Source organism: Denticeps clupeoides, chromosome 2 (assembly GCF_900700375.1).
Source record: "Denticeps clupeoides chromosome 2, fDenClu1.1, whole genome shotgun sequence".
In the NCBI taxonomy this organism is placed as follows: Eukaryota; Metazoa; Chordata; class Actinopteri; order Clupeiformes; family Denticipitidae; genus Denticeps; species Denticeps clupeoides.
This window is the reverse complement of record NC_041708.1, coordinates 2,796,532-2,808,156: the sequence shown is the minus strand read 5'-3', so window position 1 is coordinate 2,808,156 and position 11,625 is coordinate 2,796,532. Positions and strand designations below refer to the sequence as shown.

At 49.8% G+C, this 11,625-nt stretch overlaps 2 protein-coding genes across 5 annotated transcripts; one reads left to right on the top strand and one right to left on the bottom strand.

Annotated features, from left to right (window-relative positions):
* Positions 1 to 249: 249 nt before the first annotated feature.
* LOC114779522 (DDB1- and CUL4-associated factor 7-like) lies at positions 250 to 3,570 on the top strand. The gene is made up of 7 exons (XM_028967398.1): positions 250 to 644; positions 1,142 to 1,300; positions 1,393 to 1,504; positions 1,596 to 1,714; positions 2,033 to 2,242; positions 2,324 to 2,441; positions 2,516 to 3,570. The coding sequence occupies exons 1-7, from the start codon at positions 510 to 512 to the stop codon at positions 2,686 to 2,688; spliced, it is 1,026 nt and encodes a 341-aa protein (XP_028823231.1). The 5' UTR covers positions 250 to 509; the 3' UTR covers positions 2,689 to 3,570.
* On the bottom strand, positions 1,800 to 10,890 carry kcnh6b (potassium voltage-gated channel, subfamily H (eag-related), member 6b). Of its 4 annotated transcripts, none has more exons than XM_028967358.1 (12): positions 10,487 to 10,890; positions 10,166 to 10,368; positions 7,900 to 8,316; positions 7,412 to 7,808; positions 7,078 to 7,277; positions 6,677 to 6,929; positions 6,383 to 6,576; positions 6,200 to 6,305; positions 5,793 to 6,068; positions 5,548 to 5,713; positions 4,502 to 4,709; positions 1,800 to 4,245 (listed from the first exon to the last, which is right to left on the bottom strand). In XM_028967358.1, the coding sequence occupies exons 1-12, from the start codon at positions 10,533 to 10,535 to the stop codon at positions 3,988 to 3,990; spliced, it is 2,727 nt and encodes a 908-aa protein (XP_028823191.1). In that variant the 5' UTR covers positions 10,536 to 10,890; the 3' UTR covers positions 1,800 to 3,987. The 4 variants fall into 4 exon arrangements, with proteins under 4 accessions (XP_028823191.1, XP_028823200.1, XP_028823218.1 ...); XM_028967367.1 differs by having other exon boundaries at positions 10,490 to 10,890; XM_028967385.1 differs by lacking the exons at positions 10,166 to 10,368; positions 10,487 to 10,890 and adding an exon at positions 9,511 to 9,585.
* Between the last annotated feature and the right edge of the window lie 735 nt (positions 10,891 to 11,625).

The window sequence follows — 11,625 nt, the reverse complement described above, 5'->3', positions numbered from 1 at the left end:
TCATTTATCATATTAATTGCAATACTGTTCTAGAATCTAGAATAAATTACATTTGCAGTAGCATGTTCAGATATTCGGTTTGTTTGTTAAGGAAACGGGGAGTTCTCCTTGGCCTATCTGGCAACCATGCGTAGTGCGCTAGGGTGAACAGGACCGTTTGGGACGCATCGCACTTCCGGTTTTGGCCAGAAGAGAAGGGGTGCGTTCGGACTGTGGTCTATTTTGGGCGGAAGTGCCCGGATGACGCGCTATGGGAAGCAACTTCCAGCTTCGTCGCCAGTGCGCACGCGTCGCAGCGACTGGTCGCTATTTGTCGCCTGTAGTCGCAGCGCGGGCCCGACTCGTCCGTTTTCTCGTACAGCGCTTGTGATCGCCGCGTCCATCTCCGCGAACCGCCGCTGCTACGCGAACGTAGTTTCCGAGCGGTCTCTCTGCGCTTGGATGAAACTCGGCGCGACTGGCAGACACAGCGCAGACCCCCGAACCCCGCCCGCACCCCCGCTGCGGCCATGTCTCACGGTAAACGGAAGGAGATCTATAAATACGAGGCGCCGTGGACCGTCTACGCCATGAACTGGAGCGTACGGCCCGATAAGCGCTTCCGCCTGGCGCTGGGCAGCTTCGTGGAGGAGTACAACAACAAGGTAAAACGCCGACGCGCCCTCAGCCCCGCCCACTGGCGGCGTACCTGGCCGCGGGGGACTGGCCAATCAGAGCGGCGCGCAGCACAGACCCCGCCCCCTGGTCAAAACCGACCAATCAGCGCACAGCGGCCTCCCTCACCTTTCCTAACGGCCTGCATAATAACATTTACATTTATGGCATTTATCAGATAAAATGATCTGGGGCGGTGATGAGTGTTAAATGCAGAAGACACGTTTCGGTGTTTCACAATGACAATCACTTTCATCATTGTCGTCGACGGGTTAACTACTCAATTGCCCCAGTGTGTGAACGTGTGCTTTTCACTCGTTGTCTCATTGTACATTTAAAGCTGTAGCCATTAAGCAAAAACCTAAATAATACAATTTGGAGTTCTACATATCAATAAAACGCCGTCTGTATATGTTTTAGTTTGAGAAATATAGATTTGCCATTATGGTACAAAAAAAGGGCTAAAATAATTCCCTCTTGTGAACAGGTCCAGCTGGTCGGTCTGGAGGAGGAGAGCTCAGAGTTCGTGTGCCGGAACACTTTCGACCACCCATACCCCACCACAAAAATCATGTGGATCCCCGACACCAAGGGCGTTTACCCCGACCTGCTGGCCACCAGCGGGGACTACCTTCGCATCTGGAGGGTAATGGTTCTGCGCCACCGTACTCTGGCCCGTGTCCTCAGGCTGTTGCTGTTAGTGCAGGAGTAAACTGGGAGAATGTGTTCCTCTGGCAGGTCGGTGACACGGACACGCGGCTGGAATGCCTCCTGAACAACAACAAGAACTCCGACTTCTGCGCTCCGCTCACCTCCTTTGACTGGAACGAAGTGGACCCGAATCTGCTTGGTAACGAGGACGTTCCGGACGTTCACTTTTTTCATTCGTAATTACTCATTAAACTGATGAAGAAAAGCCAACAACAACGATATCCCTTCAGGTACGTCCAGCATAGACACCACCTGCACCATCTGGGGCCTGGAGACCGGGCAGGTGCTTGGACGGGTCAACCTGGTCTCGGGTCACGTGAAGACGCAGCTCATCGCTCATGATAAAGAGGTGAGTCGCAGTTTTAACAAAATGTATTCTGTTTTTATCTAGTTCTGCGTCTAATTAAGATCTAGTGTAAATTAAAGACTACACATTTAAATTTCAAAGGTCAGGTTTTAATTAGAATTCTTCTATGGACAAGAAAATGGCACAGATACAAATGTCCCTGTATTACGGAAAGATTCAGAATTCCCGGACTTAATTCTTGAACAGTTTAATTAAATAGTAAATAAGCACAATTTCTCCTCGTCTTTGGTCATCTGTAGGGAAGTGTGTTATATTGGTGATGGCGTTGGTCATGTGACCGGCTTGTCCTCCCTGGCGCAGGTGTACGACATCGCGTTCAGCCGCGCGGGAGGGGGGCGGGACATGTTCGCCTCGGTCGGGGCGGATGGCTCGGTGCGCATGTTTGACCTTCGGCACCTGGAGCACAGCACCATCATCTACGAGGACCCCCAGCACCACCCGCTGCTGCGCCTGTGCTGGAACAAGCAGGACCCTAACTACCTGGCCACCATGGCGATGGACGGCATGGAGGTCAGTTTTTGCGTTGTTCGTATTTCCGGTGTATGTTTTAGGTGTCGCCGGTCTCAAATTTCCACGTTGTTCGTGGAGTAGGTGGTGATTCTGGACGTTCGTGTGCCCTGCACCCCAGTGGCGCGTCTCAATAACCATCGGGCCTGTGTGAACGGCATCGCCTGGGCGCCACACTCATCCTGCCACATCTGCACCGCAGGTACCTCCAGCGTGACACGTTCCACCGTCTGATCGCCGATCGCTAGACTAACCCTTCTGTCCCCCCTCCCCCAGCCGACGACCACCAGGCACTGATCTGGGACATCCAGCAGATGCCGCGAGCCATCGAGGACCCAATCCTGGCCTACACCGCCGAGGGGGAGATCAACAACGTGCAGTGGGCCTCCACCCAGCCCGACTGGATCTCCATCTGCTACAACAACTGCCTTGAGATCCTGCGCGTGTGAGCTCCGCCCTCTCTCGCGGCGGCAGCCGGACTCTGTTGGAGCTGTGCTCCGCCCTTATTTATGTCTTGTTTTTTTTTGTTTTTTTTTTTATATAAACCTGCACAGCCGCAGCGTTTATCGTCTCACCGAGCATGTCGTCGATGCAGAACGTGTGTTCCGTAACGTAGGGTTAGACCCGCCCTGAATCTGGAGCCACGCCCCCTCCCGGGCTGTTTACACGTCTTATGTCAAACGTTGTACAACTGCGTAGTGTTTTGACGTTACCGCGTTCCTGAAGACTGCCTGGCTGAGCTGGAGCAACGTAGGAAAATCTCACAGGTTGGAAGTGGATCCTGGTCGGTTTAACGAGTGGATTTATTCTGGGGTTTTTTTTGGTTATTAATCAAAAACACACGGTGCTTTTCTGAATATTTGTTGTATGTAGTTATCGTGGTTTTGTGTGTGTGTGTTTTTTTTTTAATTTTTATTATTATTATTATTACTACAAACTGATTATTACTGACATAAGACACTGCATCATAGATATCTGGGAGTCCTGACCAAGGTCCTGAAAAGCATTTCAGAACGTCTCTCAGTACCGGAACCTGGGCCTTGAAGGAGGCCGGACGACCCACCGGACCTTTTTTCCCATTGTTATCCGCCTTCTCGTGTCAGGAGACGTCCCTGGACGCTTTGGGTCACATTGATCCAGCTGAACTGAACTCTGCTGGCTGTGGCTGCTTGGTGTTTTGTAAGCTGTTATCCGAGTTCTCCCTTTCACTCTGACGATACTGACGTCTGCGTTTGATTCCCACAAAATGGTCTGCCATTTTTACAGAAGTGCAACTATGATTATATACTCGTGTGTCCTAGAAATATGACGACAATAAATTATGAAACGACTGCAGAGTTGGACTTCGGTTCTTATAATAAAGCCTTTCATTTTCAGTCGACGTTCCCGACACTCACAATTTTGTTCATTGTAAAATAAGTGCTGTTTTTGTTGGTTTGTGTACCAACAGAGGATGCATAACTTTTACATTTCAGTTGGACCAGCCAGCCAAATGCCCATCAAGGGGCAGAACCTGACCCACCTGGCAAAAGTCTCACCAGTTCCACTTGTGTGTTTAATTTTTCTGCATTGGCAGGACGATGTAGCTTGCAGGGTTCTGGAGGGTTCTCCAGATCCAGGCCTTGCCTTCACAGGTAAATGTAAGGTGCGAATAGGCCCCCCGAGGACTGTGACTTGAAGGTCCCTGCTTGAGGTGGTGAGTGCTGTGTCCACCTGTTGACGTGGCCCCGAGGGGGTCTCCGCGGCCTCTAGGTGGCAGACAGCACAGGATCAGAAACGTGCTTGTGGATCGCAGTGTGGTCCTGCGGCGTGTCCAGGTTTCCGGGCAGAGATGGGAACCGCAGCGACGCACAGAGCGAGGCGGCATCCATCAGGCTGGACGCAACCTTCTCCTTAGGCGGGGGGTCGGGGGAGATGCTGTCATCTTCATCTGAGGCCACCGTCACGTGGATGCCACTCGACATGGAATCCTGGGATTTCACTGGTAATTTTGCCTGCGTGCTGTTCTGTACGAGGGATGAGGTCACAGAATAATTTTTAAAAAATGATAATTTCATCAATCATAAGCAATGTTCAACTCTGTGGTGTTGTGACAGGATCATCCTGAATGGGGAAGAAGCTCATCTTTTGCTATCAGGAAGAATTACACACCAAGAAAAAGGGCTGGACTGGTAGTTAGTTGCCTAAAAAACGTAGACAAAGTGTCAGCGATGTGTTAAATGGTGCCACTCTGAAACCAGCAGTAATTGTGGGGTATTTTACCGGTATGGGGTGCACTCGGACGTCCTGCTGAGTGCTTGCTAGGGGGTACATGCTGTGCAGGACCGTCGCCCCCGTGCCGTACAACGCAGGTGGGTCTGTGGAGTGGTCGATCAGTGACAACGGGCTGTAGGCTGGTGGGACGGGAGCAATCTGTCTCTGGAGAAGCTGCAAGATCATGTTGATGTCCGCCGTCATGCGGGCCTCCAACCTGTGAGAGAGCGGTTAAAGGTGCACAATGTGTACGATGTACAGATGTTAAAATGAATCGTATCACGATGCACACATGGTCGATTCTGCATCGATGCAGGGCAGAACTTAATATCATTATATCATAATGACATTGCTTGGTCATTTTCTCATTCTTTCTGTTCTGTTCTTTCTGCAAGCGAGTGTCCAGAGATCTACAACACGACGTTATCATCTTACCTGGAGTTTAGGAAAACACGCATACTTCACACGAATTCAGTGCGTTCGCTCTGAAAGCGGCTTTAGATTTTCTCCAATGAGCAGAAAAACAGCCTGTGTTCAGTCCGCGCTCACCTGACGCCATGGACGTCTGAACCAGGCGTTTTTCTGAACACAAGACCATTTTCTGCTCGTTGTGGCAAATCAAAGCGCCCAGACAGTGTACAAGACCTTAACTCTTGCATTTGAAAACATCGTGTGATGTATGGGCTGCATCATGATGAATCGATATCGAGGCACTGGTAATCGTAATCGAATCGAGACCAGAGAAGGTTCAGACCTCTAGTACAACGTTAAGTTTAAAACAGTCAATAATAAGCTTTAGATTTCAAAAGAATGTGAGGAAATAACATGTAATGTGCTACAGAGATATTTACCGAAGCTAACATGCTAAGCAGCTAACAGCAGGTTTCCGTTAAAAATACTGCCCCATATTTGATGGAGTTGAAACTGTAACGGTAGAATAATTGTGCACATTGCACCTTTAAAGGAGCTGACCCTGGACTGAGCATGACTGGGTGGAGTATGGGTCATCCTGAGCCATACAAACTGCAAGATTATTTGTTAAAAGCTCATTCCACCTGTTGAGTTGACTCTGCAGCAGCTCCAGCCGTGACTGCAGCTCATTGGGCCGGTCGGGTGGGTGCAGGTGGTACGAGCCTCTGCCCGAGGAGGAGGCCCACGCTCGTTCAGAAAACTGGGCAGGACAATGGTCTGGCCAGTATCCATATAGACCAGAGAGAGGTGCTGTTGAAAGAGTGGGAAAGCTGAGCGTTTTGTGTTGCTTAAAAAGAAAAATGTAAAAATGAGTCTTGTGTGAAGGTACCGGTGTGCCCCCTCTCCATGGCAGACTCCATGCCCACACTAGGCCCGGCTGCTGGCATCAGATGAACCATTGAGGGCCGGAAATCACGTGGTTCTTCCTCTGGGGTGTACATTGGCGAACGGGAGTGGAGGGTTTTGCTCAGGTCATTGCTGGACTCTGAAGAGGTCGTCCCACAGCTGCTAAGCTCCTCCCAGTGGGCGTGTTGCACACAGGGGTGGAGCTGACCCTGGACTGAGCATGACTGGGTGGAGTATGGGTCATCCTGATCCATACAATCTGCAAATTGAGCAACAGGTGCAAAAAACAGGAAAATAATTATTTGTTTTTGTAAATTGTCAATATGTTAGTTAGGCTGTCATTTGCTTCAGCATTTTTCACCAGGATACTTTCTAAGGATGTACACTCACCTGACCTGCTGTGTCGATCCATGGAGTTCCTCTTGTGTCTGGGGTGGTTGCTAGGGTAACCACAATCCGAGTCATCACTGGGCATCATCTCAATTACCTTTTCCACCTGGACAAACATTATAAAAAGTATTAAGGTTTGTGTGTTTGAGTTTTTACTTTAAGCAGCGCGTGTGGGAGGTTTACGTCTCTCAGGTTGAAGGATATCTCCAGGTTCCTCCAGAAGCTGTCTGCAAAGTTGGGGTACATGTCCAGCACCTCCAGAAGGTCGTCCCTTCGAATGCGATGCAAGTCGCAGTAGGTGAGTGCGCAGACGTCAGAGTTGCTGCGGCCAGGGTCAGCGTAAAGGTTAATGGGCTCCCCGAAAATATCATTCTTGCCTAAGAATATGAAAAATATAGAACTGTAACATGTTATGTAATATGACATTATGAAACTGTACGACATCACTCTTTTACAAGTGGAGACAGTGAATCTCACCCAGCACTTTAAGCACCAGGTCGTGACGAGAGATCTGGATGGAGCCACGGGAGACGAAGAAGATTGATGTGAGGATGTCACCATGGTGGTACAGCACATCGCCCGGTGGTGAGTGAGTGCTTCTGAAGCGAATGGCCAGCGCTCGCAGGCAGGCCTTACTGGCCCCGCGGAACGCCCTGCAGTTCTGCAGCAGGCTGCGGTTCAGGTGGAGGCAGATGTCGGCCTGTAAGCACTCGGGAAAGCCCTTCAGGACCTGCAGATGGAGGGGTGGGGGCATAAATAACACACATACCCAACAAATGTGGAGTAGAATGGGAACCATTATGACAAAACCTCTTATACGGTCCATTCAGAGCACCATGTGAATCTTAAAATAGTGTGTATGTGTATGTGGTGCTCACTGCATTCATGTCAATCCCATTGGTGTACGACCAGGCGTGTTGAAAATATTCCTCCAGCCTCTGCCTCAGGCCTGTGGGGATCTGGTGGAATCGGATGAACTCCTTCACGCGGAGCATTTGTGTATGGTAGCGTGTCGTTCCCGAGTACAGCCTCTGGATGATTGCAGAGACGTTCCCGAAGATGCTGGCATACATCAGAGCTGGAAATGAAAGATGGATGGATGGATGGATGGACAGACCAACTAACTGATTGATCATCATTTAGGAATGGTAAAGGTCAGTAGGTAAGATTTAATCGTGAAATGTGTGGGGGTCACTATGGCATGTGACTTACAGCCGATTAGCATGACGCAGATGGAGAACATCTTCTCGGAGTTGGTGTTCGGGGAGACGTTGCCGAACCCCACACTGGTGAGGCTGCTGAAGGTGAAGTAGAGGGCTGTGACGTACTTGTCCTTGATGGATGGGCCTGAGCTGGCATCGCTGTCATTATATTGCTTCCCCAGCTGGTCGGCCAGGTTGTCCAGCCAGCCTGTCTTCATGTACGGCCTCTCCACGTATCCAATGGCATACCAGATGCAAGCGAGCCAATGGGCAATGAGGACAAACGTGCACATAAGCAGAAAAAGCACCGCTGCCCCGTATTCAGAATAACGGTCCAGTTTCCTGGCCACACGGACCAATCGCAGCAGCCGGGCTGTCTTCAGAAGGCCAATGAGTGTCGTTGTTGTCTGAGATGATGGCATGGAGATTATAGAAAATAGTGAATAAAAATCTATTTAAACATCCTGCATTCTAGGCCCTAGATTCTTTGCTCCTCACCTCGTCTGAACCAGAACTGGAGATGAGCAGGTCAAAGGGGAAGGCCGCCACCAGGTCAATGATGAACCAACCCTTGATGTAGTGCACAGCGATGCGCCTGGGCTGCGTCACCACCTCGTCGTTGTGGTTGACATAGGTTGTGCGGAGGTTGATGATGATGTCCACGATGAAGAGCACGTCCACCACCACGTCCACCGCGCTGAGCGGGTTGCAGGCGTAGCCGCAGGTGGGGTTCTCCCGCTCGTCCAGTAAGAACGCAGCCGAGTAAGGTGTGAACACGGCCGTGTAGAGCACCAGCAGCAGGATCAGCCAGTCCCACATGGCTTTGAAGGGACTGTAGTGCAGCATGATCCAGGTATGGGCGTCGGCTCTCTGCAGCTTGTATTCAGGGAGCACGTCTTCACCTAAAGACAGCACCTGAACAGGACAACCAAAATGCAAACATATCATTAATTTGTTAACCTAAACGGACCTGCTTTCACTTACCTTGGGATTTCACCCTCTGCTGTGAAACTCATTGACTTGGAGGTCCAGCAAAACCTTGCGGAAATCTTAAATACTGAAAGGAAACCCACTGAACTAGAGTGCCATGAAGATGAGGTGAAATCCACTGGAATGCTGAAGTGCTCTGCACAATTTGACCAGAAGCTGCTGGAACGCTCAGTGAAGGAAAAACCCGCTGAGACACTTATGTTCTGAGATCTACGGGAATTTTTGAGCACTGTTTACGTCTAGGGGTGTTTGTAGCCTAGTGTCTACGAACCAGGAGTCCACAAAGTCACAGGTTCAAACCCCACTTACTACCATTGTTTCGCTGAGCAAGACACTTAACCCTGAGTGTCTCCAGGGGGACTGTCCCTGTAACTACTGACTGTAAATGACATAAAGGTCTGAGCACCGTTGTGTCCCGTGTGTTTGGCAGCGTCGGCCACTGCTGTGTTCCTCGATGCGCTCGGACATTTATTGATGCGTGAATTGTGACTATCAGAGCCCAGCAGAGCCCGGCACCATCTGCTGGGGCATCAAGCTTCACTAAACAAACATGACAATTTTTAGACTCCACACAGAGAGATATTAAAATGAAAACTATTTAATTTTGGACTGGAAAAGATGTCCCACCATGCTGGGAGAAATCAAATGTTCAAATGCACCTAGTTGATCCCCGAGTTGATATCTGGTGAATGGTTGCTTGAGGAGGTTTATCTCTCAGGTATGTTGTTAACTCTGGTTTTTATGTTGTCATGTCATGCACTGTAGCGTATTCAATTTGAATTAAAATCGCATCAAATCAGTTGACCCCAACGACACTTGTCTACAAACCTCACCAGAAACATTTACCAAAAACCTAACAGTTTTCCCCTACCCATGAACAATTCCCACTAGAACATCTACTGACCAGCATCTCGAAGGCTCGGGTTCTGGGTCCGTTCACGTCAGATTACACTTATCCCCGATGGCCAAAATTCCAGGCACCTACAGCCCAACCTTGTTCTCTGTGAGCATGGATGTCCATCAGCAGACGGTTCTTGAGCGTCATAAACCCGGTACCGTCTAGCACTACAGAACCTCATGGCTCTTGCCTCTGAGAACGTGTCTGATGCCTGCGCCCACCTGGCTCCGCAGTAGATAATTCTGCTGTTGGTGAAGGTTTCAGTTGGATGGGTTTCCGCACTGTACTGATTCCAGTGAAGCATGGTCTGTCCCTCACACACACACACACAGATGAGTGGCAGATGAGTTTGTGAAGTGGACCGTGTGTGTGTGTGTGTGTGTGTGTGGGTTCGGGGGGTAGGGCTGGTAAGAGTTGCGTATTGATGTACTGGGAAATGACAATGTATTCCTGATCACCAAGGTCAGACCGTTCCCGCTGGGAGGAAGCCAGACAGAAGAGAAAAGGGGACCAGAAGAATAGAAAGGGTCATCGGTTCAGGGTCACAGGTCACACTCGATAGCGGCTGACCGGTTTCCGCTGCTCTCCCCTGATTGGATCTAAAATCAACACTCAAGTTAGGATGACCACAGCCCTTGCGCGTCCCGGTACCGGGGCCAGTGCCGGCGCTGTGGAGGGTTATGGATTCAGCCGTGGCGCGAGGCCAGTTCTCCAACGATCTTTCCACTAACGACTCGGACACATTTCCACCCACGTGCCGACGCTAGCGGTGGGCACCAGTGATCTCCCCTCCACCCGCCGGACCTTCTACACTGGCTGATTCGGGACAGACATCTCAGTCAGCCGAGTTTGGCTAGAACATTGTTCGCTGGTTACCTGCGTGACTTTTTCGGTGACGCTGTGTGTGCGCTCCTTCACCTTGGTGGGGCTGACCAGCTCGATGCCGGGCTGGGTGGCGGGGTGCCAGGGCCGCAAGGTGCGCCTCAGCCTTCGCGGGAGGAGTGAGAAACAGCGAGGGACTCCTCCCCTCTTCATCAGGCCTGAGTACAGCAACGAGGCCTGGGTGTCCGGTTTCGGATCTGTGTTTTGGGGTTTGGACATTCGTAAACGGAGGGATGGAGGAGCGTACAGAATGGAAGGGAGGAGCAGAAAAGACAAAAAAAAAAAACAAGAAGATGAAGAGAGATGGACACTCACCACCGATTCCACACTCATCCTCTTCTGGACCAGCCCACTCTGACCTCATCTCACTGAGGGTGGTGGTGTGGTGGATGGTCTCCTTGTTTGAACTCTGAAGAACAGCAACTTGAAAGGTCCGTCCTGGCACAGTTCAGACTCGTCAGTTCTCCTGGTGCTCTGGTCGACTCCAGACAAAGTTCCTCTAGGACAGAAGTAGTTTTGGATGGATGTTGTGGTCCCCAGTTGTCTCTGTGTTTAGTGTGTTGTCGTGTTTGGCGACAGGGTCATCGCCTTTTGATCCATGACATTTTGGGAGCGTCACCGTTTCTCTGAAAAGATCAATCATGCGCCGCACCAGAGCGTCGCATTTCTCTTCAGGAGCCGTTCCACTTCTCTCGCCGGTCTGCCACAGCCTCAAACATTTGCTGTGCTCTACTCACACGAGGGAAGTTTTGATCTGTTGCTGCTTGATGCCTAACCAATCAATTCAGCAGCCACATGGGGCCGTTAATGTGGCCCCATATTGATTTCATGTGGATTCATCACATTTGTATGAAGAGAGAAAGTGGACATCCCTGCACTGACCCAAAACTGTCAGCTGTCCACAGCAACCTTCACCAGCACCTTGTCCTCAGGACTCATCTTTATGGGTGTTACTTTTTTGTGACTGTAGGCATGTTCCTTCAGTGCAATGAAGCAAGTTGTATGTACAACTGTATAAAGTAATACGAATGAACAATATGCATAACATAGGCTCATAAGGCATTGGCAGCCAGACTAAATCAACTAAAAGCTACAGAGCCCAGGTAAGAAGGTTGCTCCTCTCCGTGGTTCTCCATAGGTGGGGTCTTCATGGAACAGTTCTTCCACACCATTTATTAATATGTGTAAAATCCCAGTTTTACTGGCTAATCGGAGCTAGGTTTCAGCTGCAGAGTAGACAGCACAACAATCAATTGGAAATGTCTGCAGTGCTGAAGCTCTGTGCTCAGCTAAAGGATGCAAAATGTGGTCATAATGTTCTATATATATATACTAATATAAGTATTGATTCATTCACAATTACAAACCTGAAAAGTTTAATCTAAGATTAGATTTGTTTTCCCTGCAAACTGCAACCACATCATTCTATAGCTACATTCTATTTTTCCTGTGCA